We start from the raw sequence: 18,646 nt of genomic DNA, 5'->3' as shown, positions 1-18,646 counted from the left end.
CACATATAACAGCTTTGTAATGAGACTTTTTGGATGTCGTTTGCAGAAGTCATTGGCGCAAATGAGTGAAACCTCAAACTGCTCACGAGTGCATACAGGTTTTGGAACATTAAGTTTAGCTTAAAAGAAGAAATAGAGAAGGAAGCAAGCATCAAGTCTGTCTGTGTCTTCTGCTTGTCATGTTTGTATCATATTTCAACCGTTCGCGTATCTTTCTTCTCTCTCTTTCTGTGCTCTCTCTGTCTACTCTCTTTTTTTAGTGTCTTGTTTTTCTTTTGCTGATGAAGAAGAAACTAGCCCACGTTCATTTGTTCTTGTAAATTGCTGTCCCCTGTTTTCTGGTGAGTACATTTTTATTGTTGTCTTGTTAGTTCCTCTCACCTACAGTCCCTTAATTGTTCCATTTCTCTCCCTCTTCTGAAAAGCAGCTGCACAACCGAAAAGGGCAGTGCGCTGCGCGCGTAGTTACTTTATTTGCTTTGCATTTTTTTCTATTCCTTCTTTCTTTCACACAGTCAGTAGTTCGTTCATAGATTTCCTCGTTCGTGTTATTGCTATGTGGGCCCTTCCATCCCTCCCCTCTGCCTCCTTCCCCCACCACCTTCTCCAAAGCCACCTCCCTATAGCATTGTCTCAAAACGTAAGCCGTTGTCCGTCCCTGCCATATCCCGCGGCGCTGTCGGCGGGTAGTTCCGGTTTTGTGTACGTCCAAAATGGCTGAACCAGAGAAGAAGATTAGTGGTGGAGGGAAACGTTTCTTTGTCTGCTGTTCAAACGACGCAGGTAAAGAAGCTGAAGGGCGGATTGTCATGCGGTTCCATTTTGCAAACCTAAACCGGAACTACCTGCCGTTCCAGGGGCGCAACTCTGTCCGACTATCGCGTTAGTTTCGAGACAGTGCTATAGTCATCATGTTCAGAACTTTTTACGTGTTTTCTACTCCAGACGCAAAACTGCGAAAAGCGTATCTCAGTCCTAAACCAGTTATGCTTGGCATACATCTGTATCCTCTAGCCAGCCAGAAAACACTCATACATACACCGAATGCTCGAATTTATACGCGTACTTACATTCACAGCTGTATGACTGACAAAACATAATTATGCTGTCCTGTACTTTGAAAACAAAACGAGCAAAGATTTGTGTGAGACATTTCCGTCTGTTGGTCTGTCTGTCAGTCTTTCTGTTTGTGTGTGTACCAGTATCTCTATCTGAATATGTCTGTCTGTCTGTGTGCCAGTATGACGTGCATGTGTAGCGTGTTTGAGCATGAATGTGAGAGACAGAGATAGTGTTGTGTTCAAATAAAAAGGGAGACAACCAAATGTAAACGTCTGTTTTACGCTGCAGTTTTGTTGTTGCTGCTATTTGTTGGAGATGATCATAATGTGATGACTCGACTGTAATTGTGCAATTACTGTTTTTGTTGTTGGTGGTGGTTGTCATGATGATGATGATGATGATGATGATGATGATGATGATGATGATGATGATGATAATGATGATGATGTCAAAATCATAACAAGACTAACAATATTCTTTTGCAATTTAATACAAAAATATTCACATCAAAGTATTTTACAATGTATTCAATATATCAATGGTATTTAATCTTGCTACTTTACGCTTTGTTTGCGCCATGAGCAGTGTTTTACCATCATGCATCCTTAACATTCATTTCTTTTTGTATAACTCTTCATCGTATAACATTTGTTTTTATACACAATCGTACATGTACAGTACGTCTACACTATTATTTCTTCACAGTTACATACACAGACACAAACATTTCATTTTACATCTGAAAACATCGAGCATTTCAACAGTCTGGATTTATGTTCATATTAAAAAACATAAAAAGCAAGCTGAAATTAAAAATATACGTTTAACTCGACGCAAATGCTAATTAATATATTTGAAATGTATCAGGGGTAAAACATTTTGTATAATTCGTATAACCGATCACATTATTAATAATAGCATGGTTTTTTTTTAACTTGGACGTGCGACTGAACTTAATTTCCTTAATCATCATCTAATGGCTGGGGCAGGTATAATCGACTTAATAGTAGTGCGTGGGGAATTGTATTAGTTTTAACGTGTACGAGCAAAAACACTCATGTTCTTCGCTTTACGTGTGCAGACTGTGGTAGATTATTTTTTTACAGTGCGGAACAGTGAGTTTTGACATAGCTGTGTGTGCACACGTTTGAACAGTGATTCAGATTAAAGGCACATGTTGTTAGGAAAGATTTCAATAGTCAAGCAGTGTCAGTGCTGAAGTTTAAATGTTTAAACTTGCATAAGCTCATATGCATGCATAACTGGCCTGGTATGTTGGTATACAGCTTACTTGACAGTTAATTGTTGTTAGCCCAGTTAATAACAAACAATATAAGTTATACTTGCAAGAAATCCAAAAAGAAGCCACAAGACACAACATCATGTTTAAAACGTATATATTCGACTTGATTCGCGCACCTGTGTAAGTACCATGTACCAGCCGAGTCCACGCTTTTCCATGCAATAACCAGAAAAACTGTTTGAGTCCGCAACACAGGACACACAAAATGTGCAGATTCAACAAGTGAACGTATTCAATACTTATAATGATACATTGTAGACAGATGCATGTTATTGATTAAAAAAAGTTATTGAATAAAAAAAAAATAAAAAAAGAAGAACAGTTGGTAATCAAGATGATTCTAAACAAACCTTTAAACATCTGCATCGAGTTTTATTTTCATAACATCTGGAATATTCTCTACTATAACGAGTTCACAAACAAATGCACATAAATCAACAAGTGACGTATTGGATGAAAGACAAGTTCTTGATATTATATAAACAGACCTGGAAGGCGTTAAACACGAAAACATTTCCAATCTATCAGTTGAAATGAAGTCAAATTTTAAAACAAGTAAAAGACTTTAAATCGAAAACATTTATTTATATTTAACTAAATTCCAGACTACCCAACACAAATGTATTTGTTTCATAAGCAATGTTTAGAAGTAGTTGAAAGTTCCTGGCATAGATGAACGCCCTGAAGTGAAAGATTCATGTTACAGTTAAAATGAACACAAAACCTCAAAGTGCAGAGAAAATAAATTAAAGAATACTCTTGATTAAATACTAAATTAAGGAATACTCCCTCAACCTCACGAAATATTTAGCAAATGAACTCGTCATCAATAGCAATCAACTTTGTGCACACAGAATCTGAAATCCTTGCATACAGAATTCATCAACACTGCGACTAAATCGTAGTGAAGTTCTATGATTATACATTTCACTTTTGTTATTGTTTGTAAAATCAATAAAATTACTTCAGTTATGAGTTTTTGAATACTCAAAAACTGCATGATATTCATACTACATCAAGTTTTTGCACGTTTGTTTGTTGTATTAAAGGTAACAGATTAAAAAAAAATACTTATAAGTATTCACTACACTGAACAAGGGAACGACACGGAATTGCAATCGTTCAGAAAGACACAAGTTTGCCACCATCTCTCTGCCTAACGTTGCACGTGAAAAACGTCTGATATTTACAGCAAGGTCATCCGAAAACTTCCAGGAACTTGCAAGACATTGCCGCTCCGGCCAGGTCCTCCTTAAGATCCAGTTAGGCAAACCACATCATTAAGCAGACACTTAACCCTAACTGAGTTACGCATGATCTTCTTCTCCGCATTCGCTCTCATCGTTCACGGGAGTAGCCAATGTACGATGCACTGACCAAAGCTTTATTGACGGCTGTTCTTGGACAAATGAGTTCTCCGCGAGGCTTTGAGCACGCTTCGTTACTCGGGTAAGTACAGAGCGACGTTGTTTTTTTGGCTCACGAGCTGGATTGCAGTTGCAAAAACATTACGAAAGAGCCAGATTTGTTTGATAGTTTGGTCTACTGTTGCTATTTTGACCACATTTCCCACGTTTTAACCAGTCAGTGATTGTATCTAAGGTGATTATCCTCAGTGACGCTTCGCTTCGTTCTTTGACTTCTTATTTCACTGCCTCAAATTATATTTAGCAGGGAAAGCCAACTGTAGGTTCAGACAAGCCCAAAGATTAACAGATCTCCACTTGTCAGTAAAACCATACTTTTGGGGATAGTCCAGAGAGCATTTTAATAAGCTTTGGTTGTTTTTCTTTTTCCATTTCAAGCTGACAATCGGGATATGAGAAAGAGGGAGAGAGCGCGCACACACACACCCAACCCCCCCCCCCCCACACACACACACACCGAAGGACAAAGCCAGTAATGAGGAACGCGAGTCGGCTTCTGGTTAGAAAGGTAAAGGCGGGCTAGAGAGGAATGCATGCAGAGCAAGAACACACTCACACACTCTCACACACACACACACACACACACACACACACACACACACACACACACACACACACACACACACACACACATAATTATATACCCACAAAGCACAGTACAAATGAAGAAGAACGAAGAAATCAACTCGACTACATTAGAGCTTCCAACGCTGCATGGATACCGGAAGTGTACCAGTGGCGGCCATCTTTATTAGGATGAGACCCATCATTTACACGCCATTGGATGATCGAATACTTGCTCATCGGCGGCACTAGTCAAAATAGATAATCTCCGGCCATGGCTAGCTGTATCTAGAGTATTCACTCGACGGCCATTCTTGGTCACGAGGCTCTAAAGAATCATTTACGCCCCATCAGTCGGTCGGAATCCTATGCATTGGCTGCAGTAATGGCTCCCTGTTCCTGTTAAATGGAGAATATGTCTCCTCAATCATTGGAATGAGGGTCTTATGTCTCTGCTAAAAGTTCATGCTGTGAGCTTTGCCTCTCCCCCCCCCCCCCCACTCTCTCTTGTCCCCTTCTCATTCTCTCTCTCTCTCTCTCTTGCTCCTCGTTCTCTCTCTCTCAGTCTCTCTCTCAGTCTCTCTCTCTCTCTCTCTCTCTCTCTCTCTCTCTCTCTCTCTCTCTCTCTCTCTCTCTCTCTCTCTCTGAAGTTGTGAATAAAATTAAATACATAAGTGAATGATTGGAAACAAGAAAAAGAAGGAAAGAAAAAGAAGAGAGGAAAACAAACACGGGAGCTAAGCAATTGGCAACGTCAGATAGGAAAGGAGAGAGAGAGAGAGAGAGAGAGAGAGAGAGAGAGAGAGAGAGAGAGAGAGAGAGAGAGAGAGAGAGAGAGAGAGAGAGAGAATCAAAGAGAACAGAAAGAACGGAATACACACAATGTGCAGGGCCGGACCCAGGGGGGGGGGGGTTCCAGGGGTTCCGGAACCCCACCCCTGGAAAAAGCATGTACCTTGCTTTGAGTGTGTGTTTTTTTTTTTACAAGTTTTAGCACCAAAACAATGCTGCTCCTAACCCTCAAAACAAGGCCCAGAATGCACCAGATTGCACAGATTTTAACCGTTTTTCAAAACTTTTCCGGGGGAGCATGCCCCCGGACCCCCCTAGTTCGCGCGCCTGCAGCTTGTGGCTTCGCCACTTCGCTGATTTGCCCCCCCAAAAAAGGAGGAACCCCCCCATTACAACTCATTTGGTCCGGCCCTGGTGTGGAATACTTGTCCGTCTACCGACATGTCCCTGGAGGTTGCAAACGAGCATTCTTTCCAGTCTGGGGTAAGACTGAAGGACTTTCCACATAAAACTTATGTCTAAGCCTCAGTTCTTGGCTGCTAAGGCCAGGAATAATTGGCATTGCTGAGCGGAGGTCCATCGATAAAGCCGACTGTGAATTATTGCCTTTTTCCTCTGTATCTCGACATATGGGTCACTTGTGCCGAAACCAGCACATAGTATGCAATTATGGGGCATACAACCTTCACGACAACATGTGACGGCTGATTTGCTGTGATCGCTGAAATTTTGAAACCGTATGATCCCCGATCGTGAAGTCAGTATGTGACATATCACTTGCACGTTTATCCGCGAGTCGAAGCAGAATGACCAATGATAGCTAAGATCGTTTCTGAACTGTCGATATGCTTTGCAGAAATGTTTTTTTAATGTTTCTTATTAGTATAGCAGACTGGATATAATTCAAGTGTAACGCAGTAAAGACGCAAGAAGCCCGATGCTGTAATGAGGGACATCAAAGCTTCAAGGGTGAAGGAGACTTTCCGGATTTGTCCGGACATCAAAGTCTGGGCGACATCAAAGCCAAGAGTACTTCGTGGGTATTTTTTCACGCTTCGAAGATGTGGACGTCCAATACATCGATTGGAACATTTGCGACATGCATTTAAGCGTGGATGTTGATTCGGAAGATGTGTTAACCTCCATATGAAGAATTAAGATTTCTGTCAACACCACTGGATTGCGAAATTCGGCTCCAGATAATTTATCTTCGGACATTTCTGGTTTAAATCCGGTAAATAACTTGTTCTAGTACTGGATGCTTGCTTGCACGATTGTACATGTACCAGGCAAAGGATACCCACTTATAGAAGTGTTAACTTGGATGTGTATGGCTAGTCATTGCCGCAGAGACAAGGACTAGTTGTAATACACATGTGGTTTCTGCGAAATTTGCAAAAATCAAATGTGCTAAATGACTAGGTCGTGTGAAACTGATGTGCAGGTTGCGACAGGTTTGTGAGCTTCAATTAGATTGGTCCAGTTCCAGAGGCATAACCATCCGTAGGGGAGCTTACGGTGAACGTACTTGTCTCAAAATGCAAAACTTTCTCCCAAGCCTCCATCATTTATCAGAATGATTCATGAGCGTAAAAGAAATAACTCACTTGAATAACTCAAAACTCTTCAACCAAGTTTGGAGTGTCACCACGAAACGAGAAAAAATGGCATGTTCAGACATGAAAAATAGCTGTATTTTGCGGTCAGGACTTCAAGAGCTCTATACTTCATCATATCAAGTGTTTGTGCAATCGATTCGCAGCGCAAAAACTGTTGCTTTTCTTACCCCCCCCCCCCTTTACTCTATCTCTCTGTTTCATCGCCTCCCCCTCCCCTCCAACTGCTTCTCCCGCGCAACAAAAAAACAAAAACAAAAAAAAAAGAAAGAAAGAAAGAAAGAAAGAAAGAAAGAAAAAAAGAAGAAAGAAATCCTCTCGGAACGGGATTCTGGTGACGTCGAGACACCAATCAAAACTTCTGCGTTTAAAGATGGACTCGATTCGGGATGTACGTTGCTTCCGTTAACTCAAGGTGATTTACTGGAACATGAAAAGCGTGGCTTAAAATGGAAACTGTCTGGAAGTAGGTGTTTTTTGGACAGCGTCAACAGAGACTCGCGCTGATTGATTAGATTTGTCCGTTCGCACGAGGTGTGCGCCAATGCTCTTTCCGGTGGTGAGTCATGGGAGAAGGATCCCTCGACGTGTTGTATTTTGGGACCGTTTGGAGATAAGCCGCTTGTGATTCCTGCCGTTCGGTGACTGAGCTGAATGCTGAGCAGCAAAGACTGCCGCAGGGAAGACACCCTTCCACAGCATGTTCAGTTCAGAGACATCCTGCTTGCTGCCGCGCGGGCAGAGAAAATGTTCCCTCTTTATCTTCACCGCGCTCGCAGCCAAACCCCTCACGCGGAGGTGTTTTCAGACAGGCCAGACACAGGTTGTCCAGGAGGTGTGTTGGTTAGACAGCAAGGCTTGGCAAACCTATCAGACAATTCCAAAGCCAAACACTCCATGCCAATGGATCAGAAATAGCTGCAGCCTTTCTGTGCTAGCCTCACTTTCCCCCCGGGGCTCCCTTTCGTTACTTCCAACTACATCGCTCAAGGGCACTTTAAAGCTTCCCCTTCAAGTAGAAAAAGTTACTTCGTACAGTTGATCGACTTTCGGTGTTTGTTTAAAGCCATACTAAATTTGCTGCTAAAAGTTAGAAAAGCCTTGGATTCGTTTTTTGACCATTTTACATACAAAGGAAGAATTGTCAGCACGTGTTTTGGCAGAGGTAATTTCTGTGCTCTCTTTAGTTAGGAAACTATTACAAACGGTAAGAACAAACAAACGAGTGGAAAAAAGCAACTGACACGCAAACAAACTGAAAGCCATCTTAGTAGGCCTACATATTTGACAGAACCTATTTGGTGATAGTTAGTCAAACAGATATTCTCACATTGCAAATATAAAGATTCTAGTTAGTAAGTATACACTCGTTAGCTCAATTTGCAAAACAGATACATACATATACATTTTGAAAGAAATATCGATAACAGTAGTTCGCCGTAAAGCACGCAGAGTTAAGTGCCGTCGGACAAAGCATTCAACATCAACGCCGAACGGTCGAAATGTACTTCAGTTTTATACATTTATGTCATTCGTGCAGATATTTCAACTACAGAGTGTCTGCAATTCATAACCATTCTTTGTTTCAAAACGTACCAGCTGCTGTTTTTGTATATTTCCTTCTATCGCAATACATGTGATACATTTACCACACAGTCTATTTTATAACACTCACATAAAAAAATAGTATATCAGCCCAAACCCATTCAGTAGTATTTCTTCTGCAGGAGAAACGGCTATACTGATGACCGTTTCACCCAGGTAAATATACTACGCTGAACCGTTCTGGGTTGTGTACCTGGCCGATGCTAACTTCAGATATGGACCGAATTTAATCATTTGAAAAGCGTGTAATAAAAACAGAAGAAACAAACGACAACAACAAAAACAATAACACACCACACGATGCAAATACTGTGTAACAAGTATCGGTACATTTCCTGCATTTGACCAGGAATTATCGGCCCAAGTAATCGTCTACATTCCAAGAAGATTTCAGTGCTTTTGGGATGTAAGGATTGAAGTGCGCTAAATACACTTCACTATGGTTTAAGATCTATGTAAGGATTGAAGTGCGCTAAATACACTTCACTATGGTTTAAGATCTGTGTAAGGATTGAAGTGCGCTAAATACACTTCACTATGGTTTAAGATCTATGTAAGGATTGAAGTGCGCTAAATACACTTCACTATGGTTTAAGATCTATGTAAGGATTGAAGTGCGCTAAATACACTTCACTATGGTTTAAGATCTGTGTAAGAAATGATTAACGTTAAGATCAGAGTCTGCAAAGTCGTAGCTGTTTCAGCATTTATAATGATCGCATAAACAGCAGCAATGCATTCGCCATTTGTGGAAGGGTCATGCTAGGCTGAAAGTTATGTCCCCCAAATATAAAGTGATTCGGTCAACTTTAACCCCCCCCCCCAAAAAAAAAAAAAAAAAAAAAAATTGCCATTTGTGAAGAACTGAAACATATTTCTCAGCTTGAGCAAGATGTTAATATGGTCTTGCGTACATATATATGTAACCAATCCCTAATTAGCGACTTTTTAAAAAACAAAACAAACAAAAAAACTTGGTCTTTCTTTTGTCTCATATCGTAGTTCTCAAACTTCTACCCTCTTACGAGCCACGCAAAAAATCCGACAGTACTGTCAATGTATATAATATATGTATGTAGATAATTCAACAGTTATGTCTATGTATCCATGGAAGAGCTCATTTATTGTACATGAAGATCAGTGTGAAATAGTTTACACCTGAACAAATAAAACAAGCAAGAACACATTCATCGCACAAAACCGCAGCGTTTACATAGTCTTCAGGCACAAAGCACAACGAAATACATGAGCTATAGTTTATTGCACCATCCCTTCAACGCTCACTGTCCTGTGACTTCTGCTGTATCTCATCGCTTCAGTTCCCGAGCGCCTATATTTCAGTCAGACTAACAGTCTTCAAAAGCAGATTCAGTCATGTCAGGTAGACTCAGTCTTTCCACAATAATCTGTTCCCCAGCACGTTCTTCCAGGAACTGAAAGCCGAAAGGGAAATCTATGTGAATCTTTGAATGTTGTCTCTGAATGCAGAAAGCTTTTGAACAGGAGTAACAACGAAACAGACGTCTGTGTTCAAATGTAATGCTGCTTTCTTTTGCATTCGTTTAAAACCGTCTGTCAAAGCTTTGTAGAAGACCTCCTTGCGTTGCTGTTTTCTGTCAAAAGACTTACATGACCTGCAATGTTGCAATGTAAAGAGCACTCTAGCTCACGTCTTCGTGCCATTTTTTCGTTCACATAATACAGGCTTCAGTAGGAAGGTACATTTTTTCTTTGAATACGCACGCGAAGAACACCCTTGACACAGTTAAAAGTCATCTCTCTTTGCATCAGACAAATTCTTCCCTTACTAGCCTGCAAGGTAATAGGTTGTCCAGGACTGTGTCTTTATTTTTACGAATTGGACACCCCCTTCCACAGGCACAGGGTCGCCTTTTGCTTGGAAAGCTCGGTTCAATTCTTTGAGTGAACACCCTTGACACAGTTACAAGTCGTCTCTCTCTGCATCAGACAAATTCGCCCCTTACTAGCCTGCAAGATATTACACATAGGTTGTCCAGGACTGTGTCTATATCCAGGACTGTGTCTATATTTGTAAGAATCGGGCACACTCTTCAACAGTCCGGTAAGGAGCTGAGAATGTGCTACAGGGCCGTCTTGTTCTTGGGAAGCTCGGTTCAGTTCTTTGCGAGGACAGAATACGGCGGTGACCTTTTTCGCAGTGTCCTCTCGCTCAGCATCGCCTTTTCTTACACCAGCGTCTCACTGAGACGTCATAAGCTGCCTGCAATTTCTCCTTTGTCTGCAGGAATGATACCCTCTCCAGAACGTTCCGAAAAAACGTTAGACTCCCGTCTTGTTCTTTGGAAGCTCGGTTCAGTTCTTTGTGAGGACAGAATATGGCGGTGACCTTTTTCGCAGTGTCCTCTCGCTCAGCATCGCCTTTTCTTACACCAGCGTCTCACTGAGACGTCATAAGCTGCCTGCAATTTCTCCTTTGTCTGCAGGAATGATACCCTCTCCAGAACGTTCCGAAGAAAACTTTAGACTCCCGTCTTGTTCTTTGGAAGCTCGGTTCAGTTCTTTGTGAGGACAGAATACGGCGGTGACCTTTTTGCAGTGTCCTCTTGCTCGGCATCGCCTTTTCTTACACCAGCGGCTCTCTTTCGACACTTGCACCATGCTATGACCAAGATTGCACATTCGTTGTCCACAGCGTAGCACTTCTTCCTTGAAGGAGGTCCTCTTCTGAAAAACCCAGGGAAGAAGCCTATTGGTTTCTGTTGATGCGATGTTAATTTTATCAGGGAGACAAGAAGATGATGTTTGCCCATGCACAGAGACCGTTCGCTCACTCTCAAAAGTCTTAACTTATTGCATCAAGTTGTCCACAGCCTTGTATTTCTTTGGCCTCTGCACTCACACAGCCCCTTCTCTCACTGTTATACATCCTAATACATCAGATTTTCCACACCCTTGTCCTTTGTCTCCGAAGGAGAACAGCCTGAAGAAAGGGCTTTTCTGTTTGTACGGCGCTTGCCTTCCTACTGAGGGATGAAATTAGTGGTAGCCTCCACACGTACACAACGCTCTTGTTCACTGTTGCACATTGTTGTTCTTCTCCTCCAAATGAGACCCCATACTGAACAGCCTGGACCCTTGGAAACTTTTCAAAGGCCTTTCTTGTTCCTACGGAGCTTGCCTTCCTGTTTAGGGATGGCCTCTACGCGTACACAACCATCTCGCTCACTGTCACACATTGTTGTTCTTCTCCTCCAAGTGAGATTTCCTACTGAACAACCTAGACCCTTGCAGCCTTTTCAAATTCCTTCCTCGTTCTTACGGAGTTTGCCTTCCTGCTGTCGCAAAGAGTTGTTCTCCTCCAAAAGAGACCCCACAGCCTGGACCCTTGGAACCTTTCAAATGTCTTCCTTGTTCTTACAGTGCTTGCCTTCCTGGTGAGGGATAGCCTTCACACGTACACAATCCTCTCGCTCACTGTCGCAAAGAGTTGTTCTCCCTCCAAAAGAGACCCCATACTGAACAGCCTGGACCCTTGGAGCCTTTTGAAAGGCCATTTTCCTGCTGTGGGACGGCCTCCAGACGTACACAACCCTCTTGCACACGGTCGCACATTCTAATACATGAGATTGTCCACACCCTTGTCCTTCTTCCCCGAATGAGATCCTCGTTTGAAGAGCCTGGAGAAGAATCCCTTGGGTCCCTTGCAGAGGGCCTTCTTGTTCTTGCGCTTGCTGTCTTTGTGCGGGAAGAAGATGGTGGTGAAAGGGATGCTGAGCTGGAGTCTGATCTGTGTGATGATGCCCACCAGAAGCTCGTCCACGTAGTGGTTCAGGCTCGCAGACGTCTCGGCGTATTTGCAGTCAAACGTCGTGGCCAGCAGCCGAGCCTCTGAAAACAGACAATGAGATAGCAGTGTTAAGTATACTGTATAGGCAACAAACCCACCGTGCACAGTGTAAACAATTTAGCAGTGTTAAGTATAGACAAAAAACCTAAACGGCCACCATAGTACAGCTCGTAGTGTCAAGAATATAGCTGAATTAAGTGTAGAAAAAAAAAACACACCACAGGTCCGCCCCCAGTATCGAGAATATAGCAGTGTTAAGTATAGAAAAAAAGCGCACAAGTACAGCTCCTGTGTCGAGAATATAGCAGTGTTACGTATAGACAAAACACACACCCATCACAGAATAGCCCTTAGGGTCAAAAGTACAAGAAACAGGTGTTGCCCTTTGTGTCCAACAAATACAAATAACAAATAACGAGCTTTGTCCTTCGTGTCAGGAATACAAGAAACAAAGAACGCATCTTCTACCATGAGCTACATGTAATAATCAGTGAGCAAACAAACAAACGTGCGGACATCCAATGTACGATGTATTAGGTATCAGGTATTTAGCCCCCCAAAACGTACGGATATCAACTTAAATATGTGACCCTCCACCACGAAATGAGTCGCATGTCACCTCGCGCGGCTCTGCGCTAGGCTTAATATAAGTCCGGAAAGTGTCTGGTAACAGTGTGAGGGTCACCTTAGTCATAGGCTTATAACTCAAACAGTTTTCGCTCTTTTCTAAAACGGTTTTCACCACTGGATAGAGCATAAAAAACTCTTTAGGACAATGTAAAAATATGAAAATCATGTAAAGGTGACATGCGACTCATTTCGTGGTGGAGGGTCACATATGGTGTGTACCTACGAACAGTTTTACTCAAGGGTGGGGAGTGGGATGAGGTCGCAACGGACGAGCAGGAGTGAAGAGAGCGTGTGCAAAACAATACTTCCATAAAAAAGAATTCGCCTCAACGGTATTGTATTGTAGCGTGCAAACGCACCGACCGGGACGAACCACAGAAGACGTCGAACCCACACACAGACACAAACCACGCCAGACGCCCATACAATTCGGAGAATGCGAGGAGATGGGTGGAGGCGGCGCACAAAAGGTTAATTGAGGAGTTGTATTTTGGGGCAAACAAGCTTGATTCAAGTCGGCGCAAACGCCGCACCAAGCTGGCATAATGACTGCACAACGGTATTTGTTGAAACGTCGCTAGTAGCACGTGCGAGGGTGCAGGCTGTTATTGCCATGAATGTATGCCTTTCAAAACCGGCATCGGCACTGTGCACACTTGTTTACCAGTCCAAGTTCCACTGACTTGGGGTGAGCGAGGGTAGAGGACTAAAGAATTGTGTGTACATGTTACCCCTTTGAATACGTTCTGACTGAACTTGTTTTGTGCATTACTTGTTACCTCCAAAGTCCTCCTTTAATGATCTTGGGCGGAAGACTGAGCTTAAAGTTAACGAAAATGCCTTTCCAAACACACACCTTCATTGTGTATACTTGTTTACCAGTCCAAGTTCCACTGACTTGGGGTGAGCGAGGGAAGAAGAACAAATTATCTGTTGCAAGTTACCGTTGTAATGAGTTCTGATTGAACTCGTTTTGTGCATTTCTAACTTGTATCTTTGTTTCTAATGACATTGGGTTGAACTAAGCAAACAATTACCACAGAACAAAGCAACTCAACTCTATCATTCACTGTCTGTTGTGTCTTTATACATAATACTGCCTTCCTTTTTACATTTAGTCAAGTTATGACTAAATGTTTTAACATCGAGGGGGGAATCGAGACGAGGGTCGTGGTGTATGTGTGTGTGTGTGTGTGTGTGTGTGTGTGTGTGTGCGTGCGTGCGTGCGTGTGTGTAGAGCGATTCAGACCAAACTACTGGACCGATCTTTATGAAATTTACCATGAGAGTTCCTGGGATTGATATCCCCGAACGTTTTTTTTCGTTTTTTTGATAAATGTCTTTGATGACGTCATATCCGGCTTTTCGTGAAAGTTGAGGCGGCACTGTCACGCTCTCATTTTTCAACCAAACTGGTTGAAATTTTCGTCAAGTAGTCTTCGACGAAGCCCGGACTTCGGGATTGCATTTCAGCTTGGTGGCTTAAAAATTAATTAATGACTTTGGTCATTAAAAATCTGAAAATTTAAAAAAAATTTTTTTTTTTATAAAACGATCCAAATTTACGTTTATCTTATTCTCCATCATTTTCTGATTCCAAAAGCATATAAATATGTTATATTTAGATTAAAAACAAGCTGTGAAAATTAAAAATATACAAATTATTATCAAAATTAAATTGTCGAAATCAATTTAAAAACACTTTCATCTTATTCCCTGTCGGTTCCTGATTCCAAAAACATATAGATATGATATGTTTGGATTAAAAACACGCTCAGGAAGTTAAAACGAAGAGAGGTACACAAAAGCGTGCTATCCTTCTCAGCGCAACTACTAAACCGCTCTTCTTGTCAATTTCACTGCCTTTGCCATGAGCGGTGGACTGACGATGCTACGAGTATACGGTCTTGCTGAAAAATACACACACACACACACACACACACACACACACACACACACACACACACACACACACACACACACATAAACACAACCAAAAAACCCAAAACAAAACCCAGTTCTTTCAATTATGGTGATACAATAAAGATCGTTCGGTCAATATCAAATCACTTAGTTAGTCTAAATCCTTGCAGACTGAAACTTAGGAGATTCAGTGGATGAAATTAACGACTCCGATAAAAAAAAAAAAAAAACCGACCATTTCAATTTTTGATGTAAGTGGCCGATGAACAACGCCTGGCATAAACCCTGTTATAAATAGAGAATACTACATGGCTTGCTGTGTCGTACCAGATTTACACGAGTTGTTTTTTTAAATAGTGAACTGCGAGCGAAAGCGAGCTGTTCACTATTTGAAAAAGCAACGAGTGTAAATCTGGTACGACACAGCAAGCCATGTAGTATTCTGTTTATCCTACATTATATACTTCTGTGCCAGATCTAACTAAAAGTCACCGACAGCGCTATTGCCTTTGGATCAACCCGCTTTAGAACTTCAAACCACTTTACTCAATTTGACATTCATTCCTCCGCCATGACACACACTCTCAAACTAGGACAAAGTAGTTCGCCTTTGTTAACACTGTTAAGTTTAATATTGAACATTGATTAAATAAATTCGAACAACGAAATGATGGTCACTTCAAAATATACCAGATAAAAAGAAAAGCAGTGGCCACAGGATAAAAGAAACCAAAAGGAACAACAACAGCAAAGCATATCCTTCCGCGATAGGATGACAGTCAAGTCGGAGCCAGGCGAGTCGACAGCTTTCATATGGTCACTTCTCGGTTTGGTGACTGGACAAATATTGGTTGATGTTGATGGTACCAACGTGCACAGGCCTTGCAAACAGTGTTGTTAGCGTTTGCTGGGATGTGATTGTGGCAGTGGCAGTGGAGACGGCTGGAGTTGAAGTGGCCGTGCGAATCCAATGTGTCGTCTGCCGACACTGGCGACAGCTCCGAGACCGGTGCAGTGCCGTTTAGCATCAGACTGAAGCCACGGTGTTCCTCTTGGGAAATGCTGCTTAACGTTGTTGTGCCCAGATAGCTGCATTATTTTGGTCAGAGGAACGTTATTCTCGGAAAGTTTCTGCACTAGGAACTTGCGTGCAGAGTGGTTGGTGTAGATCTACCTCGGGTTGATGATCCCAGCTTTTCTTCACATGTCGCCCTGGCATGTTTTGGATTGTCTTCATGCAAGGACACGTCTCCCCACTGCATGTGCCTGTGAGGTGTCACGCTGCGCAGACCAAAGTTGACTGTGTTTTGCCACCACAGAGTATTCAGGATTACTTCTGGATCTGCGACTCCGAGCTGTTTTGTCTGCCACAGCTTGTCAACATCTTCATCTTTCAGCGGTTGAGCCCTGTTAGGTAAGTTGCCACAACCTCCCTGTTTAACAATCTTCTGCTTTGTCTTCACGACTTCTCTCAGTTACAAGTGCAAATTCGGGGCCGTCTATAACGGGTGCACAGTACTTTTTAGACTTCAACTGTCGATGGATGCTGCTGAGAAGGCCGCTCAGCGTGGGGATGGTTCATACTCTTTGCCATCCGGTTTTTTCAAACTCATGGAAAGAGAGCAGAGAATTTTGCATAATTTTTGTGGTTGGATGGTGCTAATGTTTCTTTTGTCCCCGTGTTTCGCCATAAACGTCGATAGGCGACGTATATCGTAAACCGTTTTTCGGAGAGTGTTCTTGTTCTTGTTTGTCTGAACGAATGAGTCTATTGGAGAAAAATCATAAATCATGGATGACTCGCTTGACTCGCTTTTTTCTTCATCGACTTCGTCATTCGCGTCATCACCAAACATGTCTTCGAACAGCTCATCACTAAAAAATTCTTTCAGTGATGACAAATCGGTTTCGTGGCAGTTGCCATTTTGTTGCAAAAGTAGTTCTTCATGAATATGTAATTGCTAATTTACATAGCATGACCTTCCGGTTGACCTCATTTACATGATATACACACGTGTGATTTGAACGATTTTTATCTCACGGGTATCTCTCTCACGTATGTAGGATAAAGTGTTTTTCAAATGTTTAAACATTCCTCAAATACACTTGACTTCAGTATATACATTGTATATAGACACTTTTTTCATTGATGCTATAGGATAATTGTATTGATTGATTTCGTATGAACATTTTTGAATGTGATACCCCCTGACCCATTTACTCATAACAGGTTATACAATACTCTTATGCCGATAATTAAACCCCATGTATACTTGGAGGCTAAATTGTGACCACCGCCCCCACCTACCCCCCTCCCCTCCCCCAACCTCAGTTACAACCCCCCCCCCCTCCCCCCTCACAACCTCGTTCCCCCCCCCCCCTTCCATATCCCCTGTCTCTTCAACATCCCACCCTACTGTCTATGTCTGCGTCTTGTCTAGGTATGTACGTGTGTATGCGCTTTGTTGACAAACTCGGTGTATGATGTATGCTATGCTATGTTTATGTGTATATAAAGGAAATAAAATGTTAGAAAAAAAAAAAAAAAAAAAAAAGTATATACATTGTATAAAATAAATGACAAGAAAAAAATGTGGCCTCTTCGGGGATTCCGATACATCCAGTACAGTGCAAGATCCTGTCACTATTGATCCAAGTTGATGTGTGTGGTGCTGCCTGGGTAAGATGACCCAGTCATGTTCCCCTTGACTGTATATGACCTTGAAAGCATCAATGACTTTATCTGACCTTTGAAGCAACAATGACTTTATCTGACCTTGGAAGCATCAATGTCTTCATCCGACCTTTGGATCATCAATGTCTTTATCTGACATTGGAAGCTTCAAATCATCCATTCTGGGGAGGGATGGGGGTACTACGTAGTTGTGAGAGACACGTGAGGCTGTAAACAACATTCTCTCTTCTATCTTTTCGTTGGATTGAATAACCGATTTCTTAGCTATGTTCTGACGAATCATAGTAGGATAGAGCGAGATTTGGGAGGTGGATGTGCATTAGGCCAAACAAAAATATATGTTGGTTTAGGGTAACGTGACCAACAAAAAAAAAGGTTCGGTAGGTCGGTTTTTAAATTTTTAATTTTTTTTTTTTTTTTAAATGTAGTCGATTTTAAAGGAGTTTACTTCCCGTTATGGTTCGCCAACAAATTATTTTTTTTGAGAAATGAAAAAAGAGTTTTGGGGTCGGCGGGAAAAAATAGGGTCGGTCGGGTTACCCTAAACCAACATTATAAGATGTTTGATGGGTTGTTGACAGACCAGCTTTTTTGTCGGTCCGAGGGGGAGCATATCGTCTTTTGTTTCATATTTATTGACCAAGGCCGAAGGCCGCGGTCAATAAATATGAAACAAAAGTCGATACGCCCCCCGAGGACCGACAAAAAAGCTGGTCTGGCAACAAACCATCAAACATCGTTTTTGTCATCATTTTGGTGGTTCAACATTAAGTGAAAAATCAACACAGGGAGCCATGGTTTGAAACGCGAGTTCTGTTATTATAATGCATGTTCGGGGCCCCAGCACGTTGTTCAAAGCTGGCGTGCGAAAGCAACTTACTGTGTGTGATTTGAGTTTATAATGTTGAGACAAGTATGTCAGGTTTGAGGATGCGAAGTTCTGTAGGTTCCGACTACAGAGTGGTGTGTGAAAACCAACAGTAAGCGCCTTTGAGACGATAGTGCCCATTGCATTCGAGCGATGGGATTGTCGTATTTCAAACGAGGTGATTTGCTTGCACAGTCAGCGTTGACCATCTCACAACAGATCTGTTATGTGGATTATCGTGCGACGTTCGAGTCGGGGGCAAGGAATCGCAGGAAGCAAAGATGAGTCTTTTTCCATTGTCACCTTTCTTTCCGGTTGTTGGTGCACATAAT

The 18,646-nt window shown here is 42.0% G+C and overlaps 1 protein-coding gene across 1 annotated transcript in view; it reads right to left on the bottom strand.

The window, feature by feature from the left end:
• Window positions 1-1,534: 1,534 nt before the first annotated feature.
• The window catches only part of LOC138966690 (GTP-binding protein GEM-like), a 58,359-nt gene continuing 41,247 nt past the window's right edge, over window positions 1,535-18,646 (bottom strand). The window contains exon 4 of the mRNA XM_070339032.1: window positions 1,535-12,239. Coding sequence (XP_070195133.1) covers window positions 11,965-12,239 — 275 coding nt within the window. The 3' untranslated portion in view covers window positions 1,535-11,964. The remainder of the gene's footprint in view (window positions 12,240-18,646) is intronic.

This window comes from Littorina saxatilis, linkage group LG1 (assembly GCF_037325665.1).
Source record: "Littorina saxatilis isolate snail1 linkage group LG1, US_GU_Lsax_2.0, whole genome shotgun sequence".
Classification (NCBI taxonomy): domain Eukaryota; kingdom Metazoa; phylum Mollusca; class Gastropoda; order Littorinimorpha; family Littorinidae; genus Littorina; species Littorina saxatilis.
The sequence above is the reverse complement of the archived record's forward strand: the minus strand, read 5'-3'. Positions and strand labels throughout refer to the sequence as shown.